We start from the raw sequence: 21,847 nt of genomic DNA, 5'->3' as shown, positions 1-21,847 counted from the left end.
AGGGAATCCCAGTGGAAATCTCTTTCCGACTCTTCGCCGAGCGCGGCGGGCGGGCGGCAGCTGAAAGCTGTCAGGGGTGGGGACTCTTTGCTCCCTTAAACGAGGGCAGCAGCCCCACTGGCTCCGGAGCTGCCACCTCGCTAGCTCGTAGCGGTCCCTCAGGTGTCCTTCTCCGAGTCCAAGAAGACACCTTGGCAACGTGGGGCGGGTTCCTTCCGCGCCAGGAGGCCCTACGGTAACTTAACAACAGAAGGAGCGTCAGAATCACCGCCTCGGCACTCGCCAAAGCACCTTCTCAGGTCGGGGAGTGGGAGGCGGGGGAAGAGTCGGCTGCTGAAAATAAAGGTCTTTCCTGGCCGGGCCGGGGATACACCTGGTGCTACCTGCGTAGCGCGCCAGCCCTCACACACAGTCCTACCAGCAAGCCCGCGCCCGGAGCCCCCGCCCTCTCCGGCCCCCGGGGCCGCCCGCGCGCCTCCGCGCCGCCGCGCGGTCGCCTCCGCCTTCGCGCCCGCCCGGCCGCTCTCTCCCTCTTGCTCGCGCTCGCGCACGCGCACGCCGCACCCGGCCGCCCTCGGCGCTGTCATGGCGGCGGGGAGCAGCTTCAGTGGGCACGCGGACAGCCGCGCGAGCAGTGGAGGGGCAAGCTGTGGCAGTAGCATCCTCACCTCCCGCAGCAGCCTCAGCCGCGGCGTCCGTAGTGCCGGCAGCGGCTGATTTTGCAAAGGCTGAGCGCAGGGGTGGGGTGGGGTGGGGCGGGCCAGGAAGCCATGGAGTTCTGTGCAGCCGCGGACTCCCGGGGAGCGGACTAGGGAAACTTGGAGGCTGCGATCAGGTGCCCTGACCTCTCTCTCCTCCCTCCTCTCTTCTCGTAGCCGCCGGGACTCCCCTCCCTTCTGGCCACTACACACACCACCCCTCCTCTGCCCGTCGAACCTCAGGTGCCCGAGAGGTGCTCCACTCCTCCCCCTGGGCCGAGCGTTGAGAATCATCACCGCCCCCTTCCCCCGCCCTTTCCTGCCCTGGATCTCAGCCGCCACCTCCGTCTCGCGGCTGCCTGACGGGGGGCAAGGACGAGTCCGGAGTGTCTGGGTGAGGAGGAACTTTCTCCCTCTAGGGTAGCTTGGGGACCCCTGCTTTCCTCCGACCCCCCACCCCCACCCCCTTTCCCAGCGACAGTTTCCTTTTCCGTGCACCTGTGAGGAGAGGTTGCCCTGCGCCTGGAACCTGCGACAGTGTGGGGGAGGAGTGAACCTGTTCTCGGGCCTCTGGAACCCGCCTTGGCTCAGAACCCCGCTCCTCAAGGCGCGGGGAAGCGGGTGGCTGGTAGCGGGGTCCTTTGAGGAACTTATTTGACGGACACTAACTACACCCTTCTCTCCCCGCAAAACCCTAAAACAAAACCTAGCCTATTTAACATTGATTTAATCTTCCAATAGGGTTTGGCGTTGTTGTCAGCCTCGGGGAGAGAGATTGGACAAATATTCCCCAAGAGGAGGAAGGCGACGCCAAGGACTTTCCGCATCGACTGCTTTTGGGGTTTCTCCACAACTTGGAAGAGTGACCCTTTCCGTTTTGCGTTGCGTCTGTGTGCTTATTACTAGCGCAGCGACTGCTGTCCCAGAGTGACTCCGAGTGGTCCTTTATCGTGAACTCGCAATGGCCAGTGAAGACAGTATTGCCCCTTCCCCGCCACCAACAGGTGATGACGGGGGAGGTGGAGGGAAAGGAGAAGAAACCCCTGCCGAAGGGGGTGCCTTATCTCTGAAACCAGGGCTCCCTATCAGGGGCATCAGAATGAAGTTTGCCGTGTTGACGGGGTTGGTTGAAGTTGGAGAAGTATCCAATAGGGATATTGTAGAAACTGTCTTTAACCTGGTAAGTAGATCTCTATTTTACGAGCATATCTTCTCAGTGGGTTGGGAAACAAGACGTTAGCGCTGGAGCCATGTGCTTTACTCAGGCTGATGATAGAAACAAAATTCTGCTGACCTAAATGAAACAATTTCTTGTATTTTTCAGTTTAAGGGGAATTATGTAAACTTAGATGCTCCAGGTTTTGAGAAAGTGAACAGATCAGTTTGGTCCTAAGGAAATAATTGTTGCTATGGAAGTATTATGGAGGATTTATTCTATAAATTTTTTCCCCCTTGGGATGTATATCTAAGTGTGCATTTCGGACATTTTAAGTAAGTTCTTTTGACCTTTTTTTGGACTTGGGAAATAATGTCCTACCTACTCTTTCGAGTCTGCCTAAGTTATGTTTTGCCATAAATTTTGAACAGAAAATTCTTGTTCACAGGTCTGATGAAAGATTAATTTGCTGCAAAGTTAGCATTTATATTTAATTTTGACTAGTTTCATTTTTAGATATAATTAACAAAAGTCAAATTTTGGAAAGAATTTAGGGTTACGTCTTGTGAATATTGAATGGCAATTTAAAAAGAGAATTGCAGCAGATATAGTATAATCTTTATTTCATTTGTGAATTCATGTCTATCAGCAAAGCATATTTGGTCATTGGAAGTTGCTGGTTATACTACTATGAGCTATGAATGTTATTTTAAAAATGTGGTTATGTGATACTTCCCTTTTTCTCTAGTCTTAGAAATGGTTATCATTTCTAATGGGGACTTTTTATATTTCTTTATTCCAATCTCTGTTGCCCATCAACGTAAAATATAAAAAGTAAATTTGGCCTTTAGATATTTCCCCTTCTTCCACCTGTTCACCTGTGTTAGAAGATAATAGTTGGGAACAAATATGAATGTGCAATAGTTGAATAACTGTTTATTACCTTTCCCCTTTGCCTCTATTTTTTCAAGGTTAGGCTTGTTTTATTCAGGGCAGTTAATTATTTCCTTCACTAGAGCTTTACTAATGGACTGGTCACCTGCGGTACAACTTCTAGAATGAGAAAGTAGCTTGATGAAATTCACTTACCTATGGAATAAGAAAATTTTGAACAATTGGGTATTTCTCTACCAGTTTGTTGTGTTGGGAGTTTATATACAAATACTGACACACACGTACACATTTTTAAAAAATTATGTATATTATGGAAATGTTCAGGTGTACACAAAAATAGAACAGTTTAATAAACTCTGGCGTCTATCATTCAGTTTCAACAGTTATACACATTTTGGGGGTCTTGCGTCTATGTGGACTTTCAAAGTTTGTGAATCTGAAGGAGATAAATGGCAAATCTGTGTATCCCTTTGTCTCCAAATAGGCTTGAAAACTTTCCTTCTCAATTTTTTTCTTTTTCTTTTTCTAAACCTCATGTATCTTGGATGTTAAAGAGAAATCTGTGGTAGTGATATAGTCCATCATTAGTTGTTTGTGTGTGAAACACAACATTCCTCTGGCAGAAGGAGGATTCCAACTCCTCTGTCCTTTAGAATGTCTTCTGTGGAGGTGGATGACTGAACATGAGTCACTTGCATGTTATCATTAAGGAAAATCCAAATTCTGTAGTAATAGTTCGTTCATATGCTGCCTAGAACTGTATACCTGGTAGAGATTTTAAGGTGACTGGTGAAGTCTTTCGTAGCCACATGTTTACAGGTCAGTAGGTGTCTGGGTAGAAGGAGAGGGCAAATCTGTTCAATTACACTTCCTCTTCACCATCATTCTCCTCTCATGTAGGGCAGAGAAAGTTGCTGAGAGGATTAGATGAGTTCTTTTCCTTCCCTTCTCCCTTATAAAACTTTTCATGTTCCTACAGATATCCTTCCCTTCTCCCTTACAAAACTTTTCATGCTCCTACAGGGTCTTGGCCAGTCTTTTGAAAATCTTGGGAACTGAAAATATTGGGAATCTGGTAAACTAGTCCATTTCAGTGTTAGTACTGCTGCACTTAAATATTTTCTAATCGATGGTTATCAGCCTTAGTCTCAATTCTACTCAAAGAAAGAAGTTACATTAACTGATAATAAGTGTGATTTAAAAAAAGTTACTACAATTTACTATGTGCTAGGCAATGGGCCAGGCGCTTTACGTATGTTTTTAAATTCTTCCCTCATTAAGTGTTTAATACATAGAGCTCATTATATAGATAAGGAAACTGAGAGCCTGAAAGGTGAAGCAGATTGGTGATTCTTAGAATGACAACCCTTCTAGGAATACATCTGTCTCTTGAGTTGATGTAGAGTTGTTTGCTTCCCTAAGCAGATATTTATAGCTTAGGCATAGCTTTCCCCAGTGTAAGGACAGAAAAATCATTGGTCCTGCTAAATATGAATGCTGAAACCTTGTTCAGTTTTCATATCTTCTTATTGACCATTCAAATAACTTTCAAAAAAAAGACTTTAAAAGTAAAAAAAAAATTTTTTTCAGGTTATTCAGTCAGTTTTTTCACTCAGAATGTAGATGCAGAAAGTTAATTATTAAGTTTTTTTACAGTTAGTATATTGGATTAAAATGTCTAAAATTGTGAAAAATAGGATACAGACAAAAGAATGTGTGACATGTGTAAGTCATGAAGTATTCTAAGTCCTGTGAAACGTCATTTAACTTAAAGAACCAGCATATTACCAGTATCACTGAATCCTCATGCATGCTCCTCCTTTATCCTTTCTTCATTGGATTTTTCATTAGTAAGTTTATTATATTATATATATCATATATTATACTCTGTATGTATTTATTATATTATATATATATATGCAGCTATCATAACTTTTTCCTACTTTTCAGGCATTTTATTAAACTAGATTGTATGCTACCGATTCTCTCTTATTGATTACATATTAGTTACTTTAAACCACAAAGTTTGTGCTGTTAAACTTAAACGACCTCCCCTCCCTGAGAGCTGTCCACACAGTAAGAGGTAGTAGAGCCATGTAACTTGAGAAGTCTTTCTTTACAAAGTGCTGCCACCAACTTTGCTAATGTAGCTTGACCTTACACTGTTATAAATTTCCATGTTTTTTCAAAAATTAATTTATTATTTTATTTTCTTATTTTTGGCTGCGTTAGGGCTTAGTTAATGCACACGGGGTCTTCCCTGAGGCATGTGGGCTCTTCGTTTTGGTGCGCAGGCTTCTCTCTAGCTTTGTTGTGTGGGTTTTCTGTTCTCTAGTTGTGGCGCGCAGACTTCAGGGTGCATGGGCTCTGCAGTTGTGGCGCACGGGTTCCAGAGCACGTGGGCTCTGTAGCTTGCGGCACACGGGCTCTCGTTGAGGGGCACGAGCTCAGTAGTTGTGGCGGGCAGGCTTAGTTGCCCCGCGGCATGTGGGATCTTAGTTCGCTGACCAGGGATCGAACCCCTGTCCCCTGCATTGTAAGGCGGATTCTTTACCATTGGACCACCAGGGAAGTCCCTGTTATAAATTTCTTTGGAATTTACCACCCTTCTTGTAATTTCTTTTGCAAATCTGTTTTATAGGTAAGTTTTGATTAATAGTACACCTGTGTATTCAAGTGTTTCAAACTTCTGGTCAACTTTTACATTTTTCTTGTTGCAATTTAAAACCATTTTTATTTTGTCTCCGTCTGTATGCTAAAGTAATTTGTCAAACTTTTGGACCCAAATAATTATATTGGCATGTTTTCAGGAATTCACTGCTGAGTTTAAGTCTTCCACCAGGTATTTACAGGTGTTCAGTGCTATTTAATTCAAGAATAGTGTTTCCCGTGGGCTGGTGACAGATACATGTTTTCATGAAATTTTTTTCTTCAAAAAGTAACTGTACCGTTTTAATTAAACTGTTAAAGCTTAGGGAGTTCCCTGGCAGTCCGGTGGTTAGGACTAGGCACTTTCATTGCCATGGCCGGGGTTCAAACCCTGGTCAGGGAATTAAGATCCCACAAGCTGCACAGTGTGACCAAAGAAAAAGAGTTAAAGATTAGAAGATGGAATATAATTTTTCATTACTCATTATGTGGCATTGATACAGGTTCTGCGAGATATTAATGGTGCAAACTCTTAACACCTATAGAAGCTGAGCAGATGATACAGAGGTTCTGTTTGTATTGACTGTGCAGAGACTATACTTGTGGGGCATCTACTGTTCCATTGTAGCTGATTGTTGTCCTGCAGTAACATGAGCCCAGTGATGTGTGAACCTTTTGACTTTTTGGGAAGAACTGGAAATCTAGATTTAAAAAAATAACATTTAAAATGTCAAATTAAAATACTAAAAAATACTGTGTGGGACATAAAATTGCAGGCAGTTTCTCTTCAGGCGTTTATATGAAATTTATTAGAAAGGTAATCATTCATCATGTTTCTGTTTTGATGTGTGTATCTAGAATTATTTCCTCCTTAATACCTGACATCATAATTTAAAGGTTAAGAGTAATCTATTCTAGAAACATGCTTGTTTGTGGGCTTCTCCTCTATATCAGTTTATATTGATACTTCATGTTATAATAGAAAACTCAAACTGGTTTAAACACAATAAAAAGGATTTATAGGCTCATTTATCAGGAAGTCCAAAGGTAGGGCAAGATTTACAGTAACAATAATATTAAAGACCAGTTTCTTTCTGTTGCTGTTTTCCTTTCTGTAATGTCAGCTTTAGTCCATTGCTGTTCCCCTTATGGTAATAGGATGGCTGCCAGTGGTACTTGGGGCCATATGTATTCTTGTTTAGAACTCTTGGGAGAGAGAGCCTCTCTGTCCTAACATTCTAAATAAGAGTCCTGATTGGACTGCTGAAGCAATGATTGTGGCCATTGAAATGTGCTGATTGGCTTAAGCAAACCAGGGCCAACTGCTGTACCTAAGAATGGGGTCAATTTCCTCTAAAGTACTTGGGCTGTATGGGGAGGGATGGATACACAAAGATCTGGGTAAGAAATTCACAGAGTGAATGGATGCTGGATAGGCAACCAGTGATGTCCACTACTCTCCTTTTCAAATGCATAATAATATAATAGTAATGTTAAAGATACTTGTGTAAAGAGAAAAAAAATCACTCTCTTAACTCCCTGTCGTGATCTTGAGCAAGTTTTTTTTTATTCTTTTATTTATTTATTTTTAAAAATATTTATTTATTATTTATTTGGCTGCATCAGGTCTTAGTTGCAGTATGTTCGTTGCAGCATGTGGGATCTTTCGTTGTGGTGTGTGGGCTCTTTGTTGCGATGCGCAGGCTTCTTTCTAGTTGTGGAGTGCGGGCAGTAGTTGTGGCGCGCGGGGCTCTCTAATTGTGGCACGTGGGCTCTAGAGCACGCAGGCTTAGTTGCCCTGCGGCATGTGGGATCTTAGTTCCCCAACCAGGGTTCGAACCTGCGTCCCCTGCGTTGGAAGGTGGATTCTTAACCACTGGAACACCAGGGAAGTCCTTGAACAAGTTTTTTTAACTTCTTTGTGCCTTGGTTTCCCCAGCTCTACAATGGGGAAACTATATTGTAGAACGGATTAAATGAGTAAATACTTGTAAAGCACTTAAAATAATGTGTGGCACATTAAGTGCAATTATAACTATTTGCTATTATTGTAGTATTTGCAATTTTAGATAGTTACAATCATCATATTCCAACCTTATCTTATAATTTTTTTGTTTCTATATAGTCATTATTAGCCTATTGGCTCTGCAATATACTACTTCATTCTTAGTTTGGGGTTTATTTAATAGCCATTGTCACTTTTAGAGGTGACTTGATTTTAAACATCTTGATTGAGGTGTAATTTACATACCATAAAAGTCACTTGTTTTAAGTATATAATTCAGTGATTTTTAGTAAGTTTCCAGAGTTGTGCAAGCATTACCACAATCTAATTTTAGAATATTTATATCCTGTGTTCAAGACATTTTATAATTTTAGCTCTTACATTTAGGCCTATGATCTATTTTGAGTTAATTTTTGTATGATGTGAAAAAAGGGTAAGATAAGGGTCTAAATTCATCTTTTTGTCTCACTGCCATTTGTTGAAAGGCTGTTCTTTCCCATTAAATTGCCTTGGCATCTTTGTCAAAAATCAGTTGACCATAACTGTAAGGATTTATCTGAACTCTTAATTTTGATCCATATGTCAGTTCTTACATTAGTACCAAACTGTCTTGATTACTGTAGCTTTGTAGTAAGTTTTGAAATAGGGATGTATACCCTCTTTGTTTTTCTTTTTCGAGATTGTTGGCTATTCTAGGTCCTTTGTATTTCCATACGAATTGTAGGATGAACTCATCAATTTCTGTTAAAAAAATGGAATGTATTTCCATTTATTTAGATCTTTGATTTCTTTCATCAGTGTTTTGTACTTTTCAGTGTATGAGAAGATGAATTATTTTTGAGTAAATGGGTTTTTTTTTGTTTTGTTTTTGTGCTGCTATTAAAATGCTTCTGTAGGCATCTTTGTGCATTGAAATTTCCAGAAGAGGAATAAATGGTTTAAAGTATATGAACATTTATATAGCTCATGGGCAGATATTGTTAGCTTGTTTGTTAATGTTGAAAATTAAAAGATATTTGGGTGAGTTGGTATATTTTAATAACTTATAGTTTCTTAGAAGTGATAGAATTGATAACTTAGGCCACTGCAGGTATGCAGTCTTGTTTCTGTTTTGAATACATCCATTTTGAATTGGGAAATCATTTGGGAACTGAAAATTCAGAATTTTTTTTTTGTTGTTCCCTTTCATAGAAAGGGAAACTGAGTAAGCTTTTTGTTTCTCATACCTTTTGTTTCTCATACTGACCTAGCTGAACTAATGAAATATATTTAATTTTTATATTATAAATTATCTCTTTTCATATATAGATTCTTTAAAATATTTATAATAGTTTTGTATGTTTGCAAGAAAAATGTCCAGAATACATTTTGTTTTATAGTACTTACTTAGATAACAATAAATTGTTTTGTTTACCTTTGTACCCCCAGAACTTTTCACAGTGTTCCTTGGTACTTTAAAAGTGTTTGTTAAATTAAATGGAAATGCTTTAATCTCCTCATTAAATAAATTACATTCATTAGGAAGTCTAGTATATATTATTCTTTTCTGCAAAAGGTATGTTCTTAAAACCTTAATACATATTTCTTTTATTATTTTCTGACTATTTTTTATGAAAATACTTGTCAGGCAGCTTGCATTTTTCATTATATAATTTTGAGTTACTTCAATATCTGTTTTACCCCTAAGAAGAGCAATTTCATTATTTTCAAAATAGTCTCTTATAATGTGCTCTTAAAGTAGTTTTTCCCTTTTACTCTAATATTATTTCATATACTCTCATCTAATGGAGTATATACTCAGAAACCTAGCTCTGAGTATATTTCCAGTGAGTCTTTGGCTTAAAAGCTGTTAGGACAACATAAGAAGTAAAAAACAAAAGGGAATGGTGCAAAGGAAAACACTGTTGAGAGTACACAAACTCTTTTTAATTGATTAAACTAATTTCATAAAACACTCTGAGTTTTAGATTTTAAAACTTTTTTGATGTGTGTGTATCTGTTTTGATTCCTCAAAGATTTAATTGAATTTGTCCCAGAATAATACATGTGATTGAAACGTGCTTTTGTAAAGTAGAGAATTTCTTGTTGCTGGAGATTTTAGAAGTTTGCGTATGGGGGATGTTACAGAGTGAATTCTTGCTTTGGGTAGGAAATTAGATACCAAATGACTTCTAAAGTTATGTAAATATCTGATGTTCATGCTCTGTGTTTTGCTGTCTGTTACACCTGGGTTTTTGCATTTACTTCTTAGACTTCTCTTGACCAGACTAATTTAGTAATTTATGTTCTATAAAAATGACAGTTTTAGAGAGAGGTGAGGGGCTGGATTTTCTCTATAGATTCTTACAGAAAGATGAAAAAATGATGAGGTCTCAATTAACTACGTTTTGTTAGAGATAAATCTATTGCTCGAGAACTGAAAAAGATTTTCACCTTGCCTAATAGGATCTTTGTTCATGAATAATGACTTAAGTGGTGTGGTATTTTTATTTATAAACTGTAGTAAATCTCTTAAAGCTATGGCCTCTGATGAGGTATTTAGATTTTGTCGTTTCTAGTGAAAATACTTTTCTGATAAAGTAATATAAGTATATTATCTTAAATTCTATATATAGTACCTAATTGAATCCAGTCTTTATCATCTTTGGACTTCAACATCTTTTTTAAAATGTAAATTTATTTATTTATTCATTTATTTATTTTTGGCTGTGTTGGGTCTTCGTTGCTGCGCACGGGTTTTCTCTAGTTGTGGGGTGAGCGAGGGCTACTCTTTATTGTGGTGCGAGGGCTTCTCATTGTGGTGGCTTCTCTTGTTGCAGAGCAGGGGTCTAGGCATGCGGGCTTCAGTAGTTGTGGCACGTGGGCTCAGTAGGTGTGGCTCACAGGCTGTAGAGTGCAGGCTCGGTAGTTGTGGCGCACAGGCTTAGTTGCTCTGCAGCATGTGGGATCCTCCCAGGCCAGGGCTCAAACCCGTGTCCCCTGCTTTGGCAGGTGGGTTTTTTTTTTTTTTTTTTTTTTTTTTTTTTTTGCGGTACGCGGGCCTCTCACTGTTGTGGCCTCTCCCGTTAAGGAGCACAGGCTCCGGACGCGCAGGCTCAGCGGCCATGGCTCACGGGCCCAGCCGCTCCACGGCATGTGGGATCTTCCCGGACCGGGACACGAACCCGTATCCCCTGCATTGGCAGGCGGACTCTCAACCACTGTGCCACCAGGGAAGTCCCTGGGCTTCAATATCTTGAATAAAAATAATCATTATATCTCAAAGCTTATGAACACACACACACACATATAAAACTTTTTACACAGAGTTTTTTTTTGAAAGTGTGGATTTGATGTTAATACATGAAACTTAAAAAGCCAATCCTGATAGTAATATGGTAATTAATACATGAAACTTAAAAAGTCAATCCTGATAGTAGTATGGTAATTAATCAGTTTAAATGGGATGTCAACAAATCTTTTCTAGAAACAGAGTAAGCACCAATGAGGCTCTTTGGTATCTAAAATGGAGAAAATATTAATTATTAAAGAAAATTATATAAAGATATTATAAAATTATTAACAACAGTATCACCAACTTGTTTTCTTAGATAATACTACTGTGAAATTAATAGGTATCAAGCAGACACAAAATCCAAAGCATTTCAGAATAATTTTCCTTACTGTAGGTGACTTTCTTGTCAGTTCATGGGTGAGACAGTGCCTGTGGCCAGAAGTGTGAGTGGGTTATTTTGTTAGTTTACTAACATTTGGTGGACTTATGGTTCTTAATCTGTTTTCAAACTTTTTTGGGGGTAAGTTTTAATTTTCAGTGATGGTGAGATGATCTGTGGCTCTTGAGGTTGGGGGAAAATATATTGATAATTGGTGTGCTTTTGAGGTGAAGTTAATTCATTATTTTGGGTTACAGTAGGTAATAGCAATAGCTAAGATTTATTGAATGTGCCAGGTTACGTTTTAAATGTGTATTAACCACATTTACTTTTTACAATTCTCACAATCAGGTGTAGGTCTTTCTGCCAAAATGTCCTGTGTTCTACAACAATGGACTAAAAATAACAGGGCTTACGGGGGTAAAAATAGGAATGAGGTGGCCCATTCAAAACCTCTGAAATTTTGTAATGAGAATATTAACAAAATCAGTAACCTTAATGAAAATACTAGCAAGGTTAAGTCTCTACTGATATTTTCACCTTAGCATCACAGTCACTTTTGTGGTATTAAACCTGGAACCTGTGCTTCCTTCTTTGAGATGTAGATCTGTTTTTTTTTTTTTTTTTAGCTCATTGTTTTAAATCAGGGGGAAATGTCTTTGCATTTCTTCATCTGTACTTGTAGATTGTCAGATACTAAATGTTGTGGGAAAAGCATAATACAGTTGGCACTTGAACAACATGCATTTGAACTGTGTGGATCCACTTATACGTGGATTTTTTTCAATAGTAAATACTACGGTACTCCACGATTCATGTTGGTTGAATCCAAGGATGCAGAGGAATCTCATATATGGAGGGCCGACTATAAGTTATATGTGGATTTTGGACTGCAGGGAGGGCTGGCCCCCCTAATCTCCACATTGTTCAAGGGTCAGCTGTAGTTCTTGCAATCATTAAACCAAGCACTATTTGCATTAAAGGAAAGCAGTTCTGTAAATTTTCATATTTTCTTCAGATCTTTATGTATTGTGAAGAATTTCTCTTTAATTCTTTTGGAAGAAACTACGTATGAACCAACATCACTTCCACACTATACCTGCGTTATTCTGCTCTTTAACAATCCTGTAGGAGGTGATTCAAGGCAAAGATATAAGTTATAGCAGATTGGACTGTGCTATTGTAATGTGTACTTTATAAATGATGAAACTGAGAGAGAGACTAAGTAACTTGCTCACGTCACTGAGCAAGTAATGTTGCTGAGATTCAAACTCAGGGAATCTACAACCTGAGCTCTTAAACACTAAGCCATATATAGAACCTTAAACTGGAAATAGTGGCTTAAGGCATCTTTCAGTCATGTAATTGATCAGTGTCTGGAAAGGTATCTAGATTGTTTAAAACTTGCCTAACATTGTCAAGATTTGGCTTGGGGCAGGTAGGGTTAATTTGTTTGTTTTCCCCTTTAAATAACTTAAAATGTGTAATAGGAAAAGGGAGTTTTTAAGGAATGTGATATTCAAATTGGATGGAATTAATGACATAGTTAATCATTTTGAAAGGTGCTGGAGTTTGCTTTTTTATTCTCACAATCAAGATTTAGTTGGCTTATTTAGCTTGCAAGATCGAAATGACCTTGTATATTGATCCTATAAAGGAGTGAAATTTTAATCACCTTTTTTTTGTCTTTTATATATTGACCACATCAAGCACTAAATAGGAAAGGATGATGCTTTTATTAATCAGTTACAGAAGAGAATACCAGGTGTTGTCTTTCATATTTGTCAAGATGTATTAATGGGCCTCTAGTATTCAAATGACCTTTCCTTGAAGTTGATTTGCTTCTATGATAGATTTACTGAATAAATTTAGGGGGCAAGATTATTCTTTTTTCTTATGGATTAGAGTGTGAATTTAACTAGAGTTTAGCATTTAAATTTTTAAGTAAGACGTCAAAGTCAAAGAATCAACTTGAATAAGATTTTAAAGTGGAGCATTTTTACATATTGCTATTTTGACTAGATTTATGACTTAGTAACATGACACTACTTCTCTTTTATGAAACAAGTAAATATTTCCAATGGGACTGACCCATTCATTCATTCAGCGAATATTTATGGGGCAGAAATAGTTTTTCATTCTCTTCTGGATAAAGGCAAGTTCTTTATTATGATATACAAGTAATTTGGATCTTGGCTTATCTATTGCTATTCTCTGCCTTAAACTTCATTTGTACAATATTGAACTTGGATTGCCCTTGAAAGGAAAAGAGAACATGATGAACCATGTGTAATGGCTCTCGTAGCTTCCGCTCACAGTGACATGTCACTTCCATTCACGTTTCATTGACTGAAGGAAATCACATGTCCTTGCTTGTGTTTATCATACCATGTGTGAGTTTCACAGGGTAGGTGTATATAATCCTCTTGCATAGAGGGGCACTGAATATTGGAGAACAAGGAAGATTGTATTTCTTCATAGTTCTTAGATTTTCCGGTATGTTTACTAAATGGTTGGCTCAGGTACATTTTGCATCTCACTCTTTCTTGGTTCTGTTTCTTTCTGAAGTGTATTCTTTAGCAGTTCTTTTAATGAGGGTCTTTGAGTGGTAAACTCTCTCAGTATTTGTTTAAAAATGTCCTTATATTGCCCTTGCTCTTGAATATAGTTTAGCTGGGTGCAGAATTCTAGTTGACAGTTATTTTCACTTACTATTTTGAAGATACTATTCTGTTTTCCTCTAGTCTCTTTTGTTGTTGTTAAAATTGTCACAGTTATCATTCTGATTTAACTTTACAGATAATCTGTCTCTGTGGTTGCTTTTAAATTTTTTCTTTGACTTTGGGGTTCTTTAGTTTCACCATAACTTGTCTAGGGGTGGCTGTGCTTCCTGAATCTGAAGATTCATGTTTTTATTAGTTCTGGAGAATTCTCATGACTAATGCCTTTTCTTTATTTTACCTACTTGCATTTTGGAACTCGTAATACATGACTTGTTGGTTTTTTTTTTTCTTTCTATCCTTCATGTCTCTCCTTTTTTTTAAAGATTTTTTTGATGGGACCTATTTTTTTTTAAGTCTTTATTGAATTTGTTACAATATTGCTTCTGTTTTATGTTTTGTTTTTTTGGCCACAGGGCATATGGGATCTTAGCTCCCTGATCAGGGATTGAACCCACACCCCCTGCATTGGGACTGCCAGGGAAATCCCTCCTTCATGTCTCTTAATCTTTCATATTTTCAGTCTTTCCTGCAGCTAATATCTTTTCTTCTAGTTTATTGTTCATTTATCTCCATCTTTCTTTCTTCTTCCCTCCCTCCCTTCCTTCCTTCCTTCCTTCCTCAGTAGCCCAGCCAAAGACTAGTAATTTGTAATTTCCCTGTGCCAGTGGATGGATTTTTTTGGGGGTGTGGTGGGGCAGGTTGTGGGGAGGATCTGCTTTTTTACCTTTTGAGAGTCCCATGTTTATATGGAGATTTCGCTCCTTGAGTGGGCACCACACTGTATTTTGTGTTTCTACATAGGCATTAAAATTTAAGTCTCTAGCTTACTAGCTTCCCCTTCTGAACCCCTTCAGCAATTGTAATAGCAGTTCAAATATTTATTGTTTTCCTGTTTCTTCTTCATTTTGGTCTCTTGGGGTTGCCTTTTCTTTCTTGCAAGTTCAGCTCTACACTGAAAAGTATTTTTTGTTATATTTAATATGTGTAGGTATTTGTAAAGTGATAGCTTTTAGGTTATCTTAGTCTACTCACTGTCTTGCTGGAACTGTAAGGTTTAACTATAAGGTATAACAAAGCAATTGGTATATAATAGCCAATGAATAAATTATAGTACCAATTTAGGCTACATTAGGCCATGGTTTTACCTATCTGGCAATAATTTGGAAGATTATTACCTTAGATAAGTCCAGATAATGGAGTTCTATTGTAGATCAATGAAGGAATTGTAGGTAAAGAAGATTTGTCATTTTTCATCTTCTTCAAATTCTTACCTTTATATGCAGGCAGATGAGCAGTTTTTATGTTAGAAAGCAACCCTATGTTTCCAAAACCAAATATAGATTCTTGGGAAATTTTGTATATGGATGTAGTGTTTTAAATTTTGATATTTATATGAGTTTCCTGAGATTTTAGAATTATAGAATGTTGTGGGATGGTGAAAGGAATTCAGTATTTTTCTTCCAACCCCTATCCACTTAAAACAAACAACTTAGAACAATACACTACCATTCTTTGAATCTTAATTCTTTGTAAGTTCTTAATCATTTAGCTGGAATGCTTATAACCTGCATAGAAATCTCATTCGTATTAACAGGGAACTTTATAATTTTACTATTTTTAATATTTTCATCTGCCCAGGGATGAACTTTTGAAATAAAAGAGCAGTAAGCAAGGCAAATGATGACCATTTGTTTGTTTGTTTATTTGTTATTATTTTTTAATGAGGTATAGTTGATTTATAATATTATAGAAGTTTCAGGTGTACAACATAGTGATTCACAATTTTTAAAGATCATACTCTGTTTAAAGTTGTAAAATATTGGCTATATTCCCTGTGTTGTGCAGTATATCCTTGTAGCTTATTTTATACCTAATAGTTTGTACCTCTTAATCTTTTACCCCTATATCGCCCCTCCTCCCTTCCCTCTCTCCGCTGGTAACCACTAGTTTGTTCTCTATATCTGTGAGTCTGCTGCTTTTTTTGTTATAGTCACTTGTTTGTTGTTTTTGTTTTTGTTTTTGGCTGCATCGGGTCTTAGTTGCAGCACGTGGGATCTTCATTGAGGCATGCTGGATCTTTCATTGCAGTGCGCAGGCTTTCGTTGCAGTGTGCAGGCTCTTCGTTGCAGGGCAAGGGCTTCTCTAGTTGTGGTGCAGGCTTCTCTCTCTAGTTGTGGTGCGCGGGCTCAGTAGTTGTGGCGCATGGGCTCTCTAGTTGTGGTGCGTGGGCTCAGTAGTTGCGGCTTGCAGGCTTAGTTGCCCCTTGACATGTGGGATCTTAGTTCCCCGACCAGGGATCGAACCCGCATCCCCTGCATTGGAAGGTGGATTCTTAACCACTGGACCACCAGGGAAGTCCCCTGTTGTATTTTTTTAGATTCCACATATAAGTGATATCATACAGTATTTGTCTTTCTTTAATGTTTTTCACTAAGTGTATTACCATCTAAGTCCATCCATGTTGTTGCAAATGGCAAAATTTCATTATTTTTTATGGTGGAGTAGTATTCCATTGTGTGTGTGTGTGTGTATGTATCACATCTTCTTTATCCACTCATCTGTTGTTGGACACTTAGGTTGCTTCCATATCTTGGCTATTGTAAATAATGCTGCCATGAATATTGGGCTTCATATATCTTTTCAGATTAGTGTTTTCGTTTTCTTTGCATATATACCCAGGAGTAGAATTGCTGGATCATATGGTGGTTCTATTTTTAGGTTTTTGAGAAACCTCCATACTGTTTTCTAAGTGGCTGCACCAATTTGCATTCCCACCAACAGTGTATAGAGTTCCCTTATCTCCACATCCTCACCAGCATTTGTTATTTGTGGAACCATTTGTTAATCTCTTAGGAGCTACACTTAAATTGACAAGATGGCTTTTGACATAAAAATTTTAGGAGCCATTTCTATTTGTCAGGACTATTTTGCTGATTTATTTAACTTAACTGTTTGAAATAAAGAAAATTCCTCAGTTTAGTCAAGTTCAAAATTCAGCATATCATATAGTTCAAATATTTTTCTAGTTTATATTATTAGACATTGACTTTTATTCTGTGGTGCTAAATATGCTGTGCATGAACAGTTATATCAAATTATGCAAGTGGTGCTCCAGAAGGAAAGGTTGAAATTAATGCTTTGTCCTGTGATCCATATATAATAGGGATGAAACTGGATCTAAGTCAGGCTGTGTGACTGAGTCTGTTGATTACATGTAGCCAACATAAGTGTTTTTTACAAGTATTATCTCATTTAATCTACACAACTCTTTGAGGTAGTACTTTATTAAACTTGTTTTATAATAAGGAAGTAGGATTGGAGAGGTTAAAGATGCTCAAGTCCCATAGTTAGTAAGATGGGATTTGGACCCAGGTTGTTTGAGCCTGAATCCTGTACACTATATTATACTGTGTGACTATTAATTTAAGGTGGGTGCTCATATTAGAATTGTAGAAAATGGCCACTTAACTAAATTTCTCAAGAATTGTATTTATTGAAAAACTAGTTCATGATAATTAGAAACATAGTAAAGAGTGATAAGTTTTGAGAAAATGAATTATCTTAAAATTTTATCATTGTTTAACAGTGCATACTTTGATATTTTTACATCAGTTTCCCTGTGTGTCAAATGGTACATGGTTACTTGTATATGTTTAAGATATCCACCAATCAATTTTCTTCTATTCTGATAATCAGGAAAAAAAATGAAATGACCAACTCTTTAATATTTAGGGACTAATCATACATCTTATTTGTGATTGATAAATATTATTCTTAATCTGTATTACTCGTGTTTTGTTCTTGGTTTTGTTATATAGTACCTTTGCCTGAGGGCAGAAGTATGGAAGAAAAGAAAAATTAAATTAGTAATTTTCTACTTGTCATTATAGTATCTCTTGAAAAGATTTGCAAAAAGTTTAACATTAAATCAGATAGTTAAAATGAAAAATTTTGGCATATGTTTGGGAGTTTCATTTATTCTAAATTCTCATTGCTATGGAATGGAATTTTTTTCTTTTTTTAACTGGTACTTTTTTTGTTAATTAATTTTTATTGGAGTACAGTTGCTTTACAATGTTGTGTTAGTTTCTACTGTACAGAAAAGTGAATCAGCTATAGATATACATATATCCCCTCTTTTTTGGACTTCCTTCCCATTTAGGTCACCACAGAGCATTGAGTAGAGTTCCCTGAGCTATACAGAGGTTCTCATTAGTTATCTATTTTATACATGGTATCAATGGTGTGTATATATCAATCCCAATCTCCCAGTTCATCCCACCCACCCCCCTTCTCCCCCATGGTGTCCATACATTTGTTCTCTACGTCTGTGTCTCTATTTCTGCTTTGCAAATAAGATCATCTATACCATTTTTCTAGATTCCACATGTATGCGTTAATATAAGATATTTGTTTTTCTCTTTCTGGCTTATTTCGCTCTGTATGACAGTCTCTAGGTCCATCTGTGTCTCTACAAGTGACCCAATTTTGTTCCTTTTTATGGCTGAATAATATTCCATGGTATATATATACCACATCTTCTTTATCCATTTGTCTGTCAGTGGACATTTAGGTTGCTTCTATGTCCTGGCTATTGTAAATAGTGCTGCAATGAACATTAGGGTGCATGTGTTTTTTGAATTATGGTTTTCTCTGGTTATATGCCCTTTAGTGGGATTGCTGGGTCATATAGTAGTTCTGTTTTTAGTTTTTTAAGGAATGAAATGGAATGTTGACTTCACTTGTGAAATTTTTGAATACTGAGAGGATGTCCTAATTAATAATAATTGATACTTAAGTTTGAAATGACAATTTTAATGGATCCTTCTTTTCTGTTGATCATTGTTGCCTCTGGATATTTATCTTCTGAATCACATGGGTATACTTTTCCATCTTCCTTTTTCTCTACCTTGCTCACATAAGACTCAGATTTCCTTTTTGACATTGAGACTACTGCTTAAGACTCTTCCCACTTCATAGAAAACCAGTGTTTTCTTACTCTCTTCTGAACCTAATTGGGGTCTTCTAGAGCTCTGCTCTGGCTGCTATACGTGATGCTGAAATGGGAAAGAAAAAAATGACTACTTCCATTATCTAAATTTTCCCCCTACAATCTATGAGATAATAGCTAGTATTTGAGTGTTTTTGTGACCTACTAAGTAGTACTTCTTTGTCATTCTACTCTGGTTTAGTCCATTCTGGATGCAGGGGCCCCTTTACTCTTGTTTTTCTCTCTGCCTAGAATGATCTCCTCTCAGTTATCTAATAATATATATCAATAAACAATATACTATAATATAAATATAAATTATAATTTTTTATATCTTGAACTTCTGTTTGATTTTTTCATATTCATATTTTTATAGTTTCTTTTCCTTAGTCATACTTCTAATATCTCTTTTATTTCCTTAAACATTAACATTTTAATATTGTGTATGTGATCATTTTTATTTTTTTCAGTGTTTGGAGTCTGTTTCTGTAAAGCTTGTTCTGCTGCTTCTTGGGGGTTTGTTTCTTCATTATTTTGTGATATTTAAAAAAAACAATGAGCTTTTGTTCTATGGATTATTATTATTATTTTTAAATGTGGCTGTATTTGGAGATGAGGCCTTTTAAAATATTTATTTATTTATTTATGCTGGGTCTTAGTTGCAACAGGCGGGCTCCTTAGTTGTGGCTCCAAGGCTCCTTAGTTGTGGCATGCAAACTCAGTTGCGGCATGCATGTGGGATCTAGTTCCCTGACCAGGGATCGAACCTGGGCCTCCTGCATTGGGAGCGTGGAGTCTTATCCACTGCGCCACCAGGGAAGTCCCTGCTCTACGGATTATTATTTTTGAGTATAGTTTGAGGTCTGGTTTAAAGTGCACTCCTCCTGGTGGTTTGGTGTTTGCTTCTGTCGTGCTCCAGTGTCTTCAAATTCTGAACCTCTTGAAACTAAATTTTTAGTTTGAGTTTTGTTAGACCTCACAGGTAGTATGAGTTCTGGTCCCAAATTGGAGTGAGAGGAGGGAGACTTCCTTTTTTCTCTTCTACTCAGGTTGAGACCAGCAATAATGTCCACTTGCTTATGATGAGCGCGTCCTGTCCCTGTTACCACACCCGTTCACCCACCAACAATGTTGCCCTTCAGATTCCCCACGTTCTTTAGGCCCCAAGCTTTTGTCCTTCTCCCCTTCAGCAGTCCCTTAAGACTCAATTTCTAAACCACTAGAGGTTGGTGGATGCTCCCAGGGCAGATCCTGGCCTCAGCGCTCGCTGAAACTCTATTGTTTTTTACCTCCAAAGATTTTCCTTGGTTTCCCTCTAGTTCAGCCGTTCATGAAATTTTGTTTGTTTGTTTGTTTAACAATCAGCATTTTAAGGAATTCTGAACACGTGTTTTTCTGGACACCTAAGTCTTCTGTATTGCCAGATATGGATCTCATTTCTTCCTCTAGTTATCTATATGACTCTCTCCTTCATTCCCTTAAGGTCTCCATTCAGATGTTACCTTATTAGACAACCTTTACCTACTACGAAACGGGTACCCTCATTGTACCTTTATCTCCTATATCCTGCTTTATTTATTTTATTTTATTTTATTTTTTTGCAGTATGCGGGCCTCTCACTGTTGTAGCCTCTCCTGTTGCAGAGCACAGGCTCCGGACGTGCAGGCTCAGCGGCCATGGCTCACGGGCCCAGCCGCTCCGCGGCATGTGGGATCTTCCTGGACCGGGGCACGAACCCGTGTCCCCTGCATCGGCAGGTGGACTCTCAACCACTGCGCCACCAGGGAAGCCCGATACGTCATTTTTTAGAAATTGAAGGTTTGTGTAAACCTTGCATTAAGCAAGTCTATGGGTGCCAGTTTTCCGAAAGCATTTGCTCAGTTCATGTTTCTGTGTCACATTTTGGTAATTCGCACAGTATTGCAAACTTTTTTATTGTATTTATTATGGTGATCTGTGATCAGTGATCTTTGATGTTACTTCTGTAGTTGTTTTGGCATGTTTTAGCAATAAAGTATTTTAAAATTAAGGTATGTACTTATTTTTAGACATAATGCTATTATTGCACGCTTAACAAACAGTAGTATGGTGTAAACATAACTTTTATATGCACTGGAAAAGCAAAAAATTCTTGCGACTCACTTTATTGCAGTATTTATTTTGGTGGTCTGGAACCGAATCTACAGCATCTCCTAGTTATGGCTGTACAAATTTAATGCTTTTTCCATCTTAACTAAGCACCTAACATGTACTGTGGTCATAACTTTTGCAGTTTCAGGTGTGACTGCAAGACAAGCATGGCTCTTTTTTTCCTTCTTTACAATTTCGTGGATAGAAGATTTGTTCTTACCATAGATCTTAGCAACCTTCAGCATATGATTTTTTTCTTTCCTTATTAAGTCGAGAACTTCCACCTTTTTGCTTAAAGTAAGCATTTTACAGCTTCTCTTTGGAATATCCAAATTGCCAGCATCACTATTCTTGCACTTTGGGGCCATTATTCAGTAAAATAAGGGTTACTTGAACACAAGCACTGATACCTCAACAGTCGATCTGATAACCTAGATGGCTATTAAGTGACTAAAATAGTGGGATATGCTGGACAAAGGAGTGATTCGTGTCCTGGGTGGAATGGAGCGGGATGGCTCGAGATTTCATCACTCTACTTAGAATGGCATGTAACTTAAAACTTATGAATTGTTTATTTCTAGAATTTTCCATTTAATATTTTTGGACCATGGTTGACCTAGGGTAACTGAAACTGTGGAAAGTGAAACCATGGATAAAGGGACAACTACTGTATTTAAAAATAATCTGATAAGTTTTTCCTCTTCTAATTTCATTTCTTTCATTCTTTCAATTTTTTAAAAAAATTTTATTTTTAAAATAACTATTAGGCTGCTGTGTCTTAAGACATTGTAAAGATTCTTGTGAGGTTATGCTGTGTTGCCTCTGTTTCCTACAGTTATTTCATATAGTAGTTCAGGTATATAATTTATAATACTCAATTTTAGTTACAGGCAAGCAACCTAATTAGTAGATAGGAAAACAGAAGCTGATGATTCCCTCCTAAGGTTAT

The 21,847-nt window shown here is 37.8% G+C and overlaps 1 protein-coding gene across 2 annotated transcripts in view; it reads left to right on the top strand.

Moving 5' to 3' along the window:
* The first annotated feature begins 745 nt into the window (after nucleotides 1-745).
* Nucleotides 746-21,847, top strand: part of LRBA (LPS responsive beige-like anchor protein) — a 767,039-nt gene continuing 745,937 nt past the window's right edge. Inside the window, exons 1-2 of one of the 2 annotated variants that reach the window (XM_060116154.1) lie at nucleotides 746-835; nucleotides 1,440-1,878. In XM_060116154.1, coding sequence (XP_059972137.1) covers nucleotides 1,660-1,878 — 219 coding nt within the window. In that variant the 5' untranslated portion in view covers nucleotides 746-835; nucleotides 1,440-1,659. Of the gene's footprint in view, nucleotides 1,093-1,439; nucleotides 1,879-21,847 lie in introns of both variants that reach the window. The other variant, XM_060116148.1, reaches the window with a different exon arrangement.

This window comes from Mesoplodon densirostris, chromosome 1, assembly GCF_025265405.1.
Source record: "Mesoplodon densirostris isolate mMesDen1 chromosome 1, mMesDen1 primary haplotype, whole genome shotgun sequence".
NCBI classification, from domain to species: domain Eukaryota; kingdom Metazoa; phylum Chordata; class Mammalia; order Artiodactyla; family Ziphiidae; genus Mesoplodon; species Mesoplodon densirostris.
This window is presented reverse-complemented; position numbering and strand designations above follow the sequence as displayed.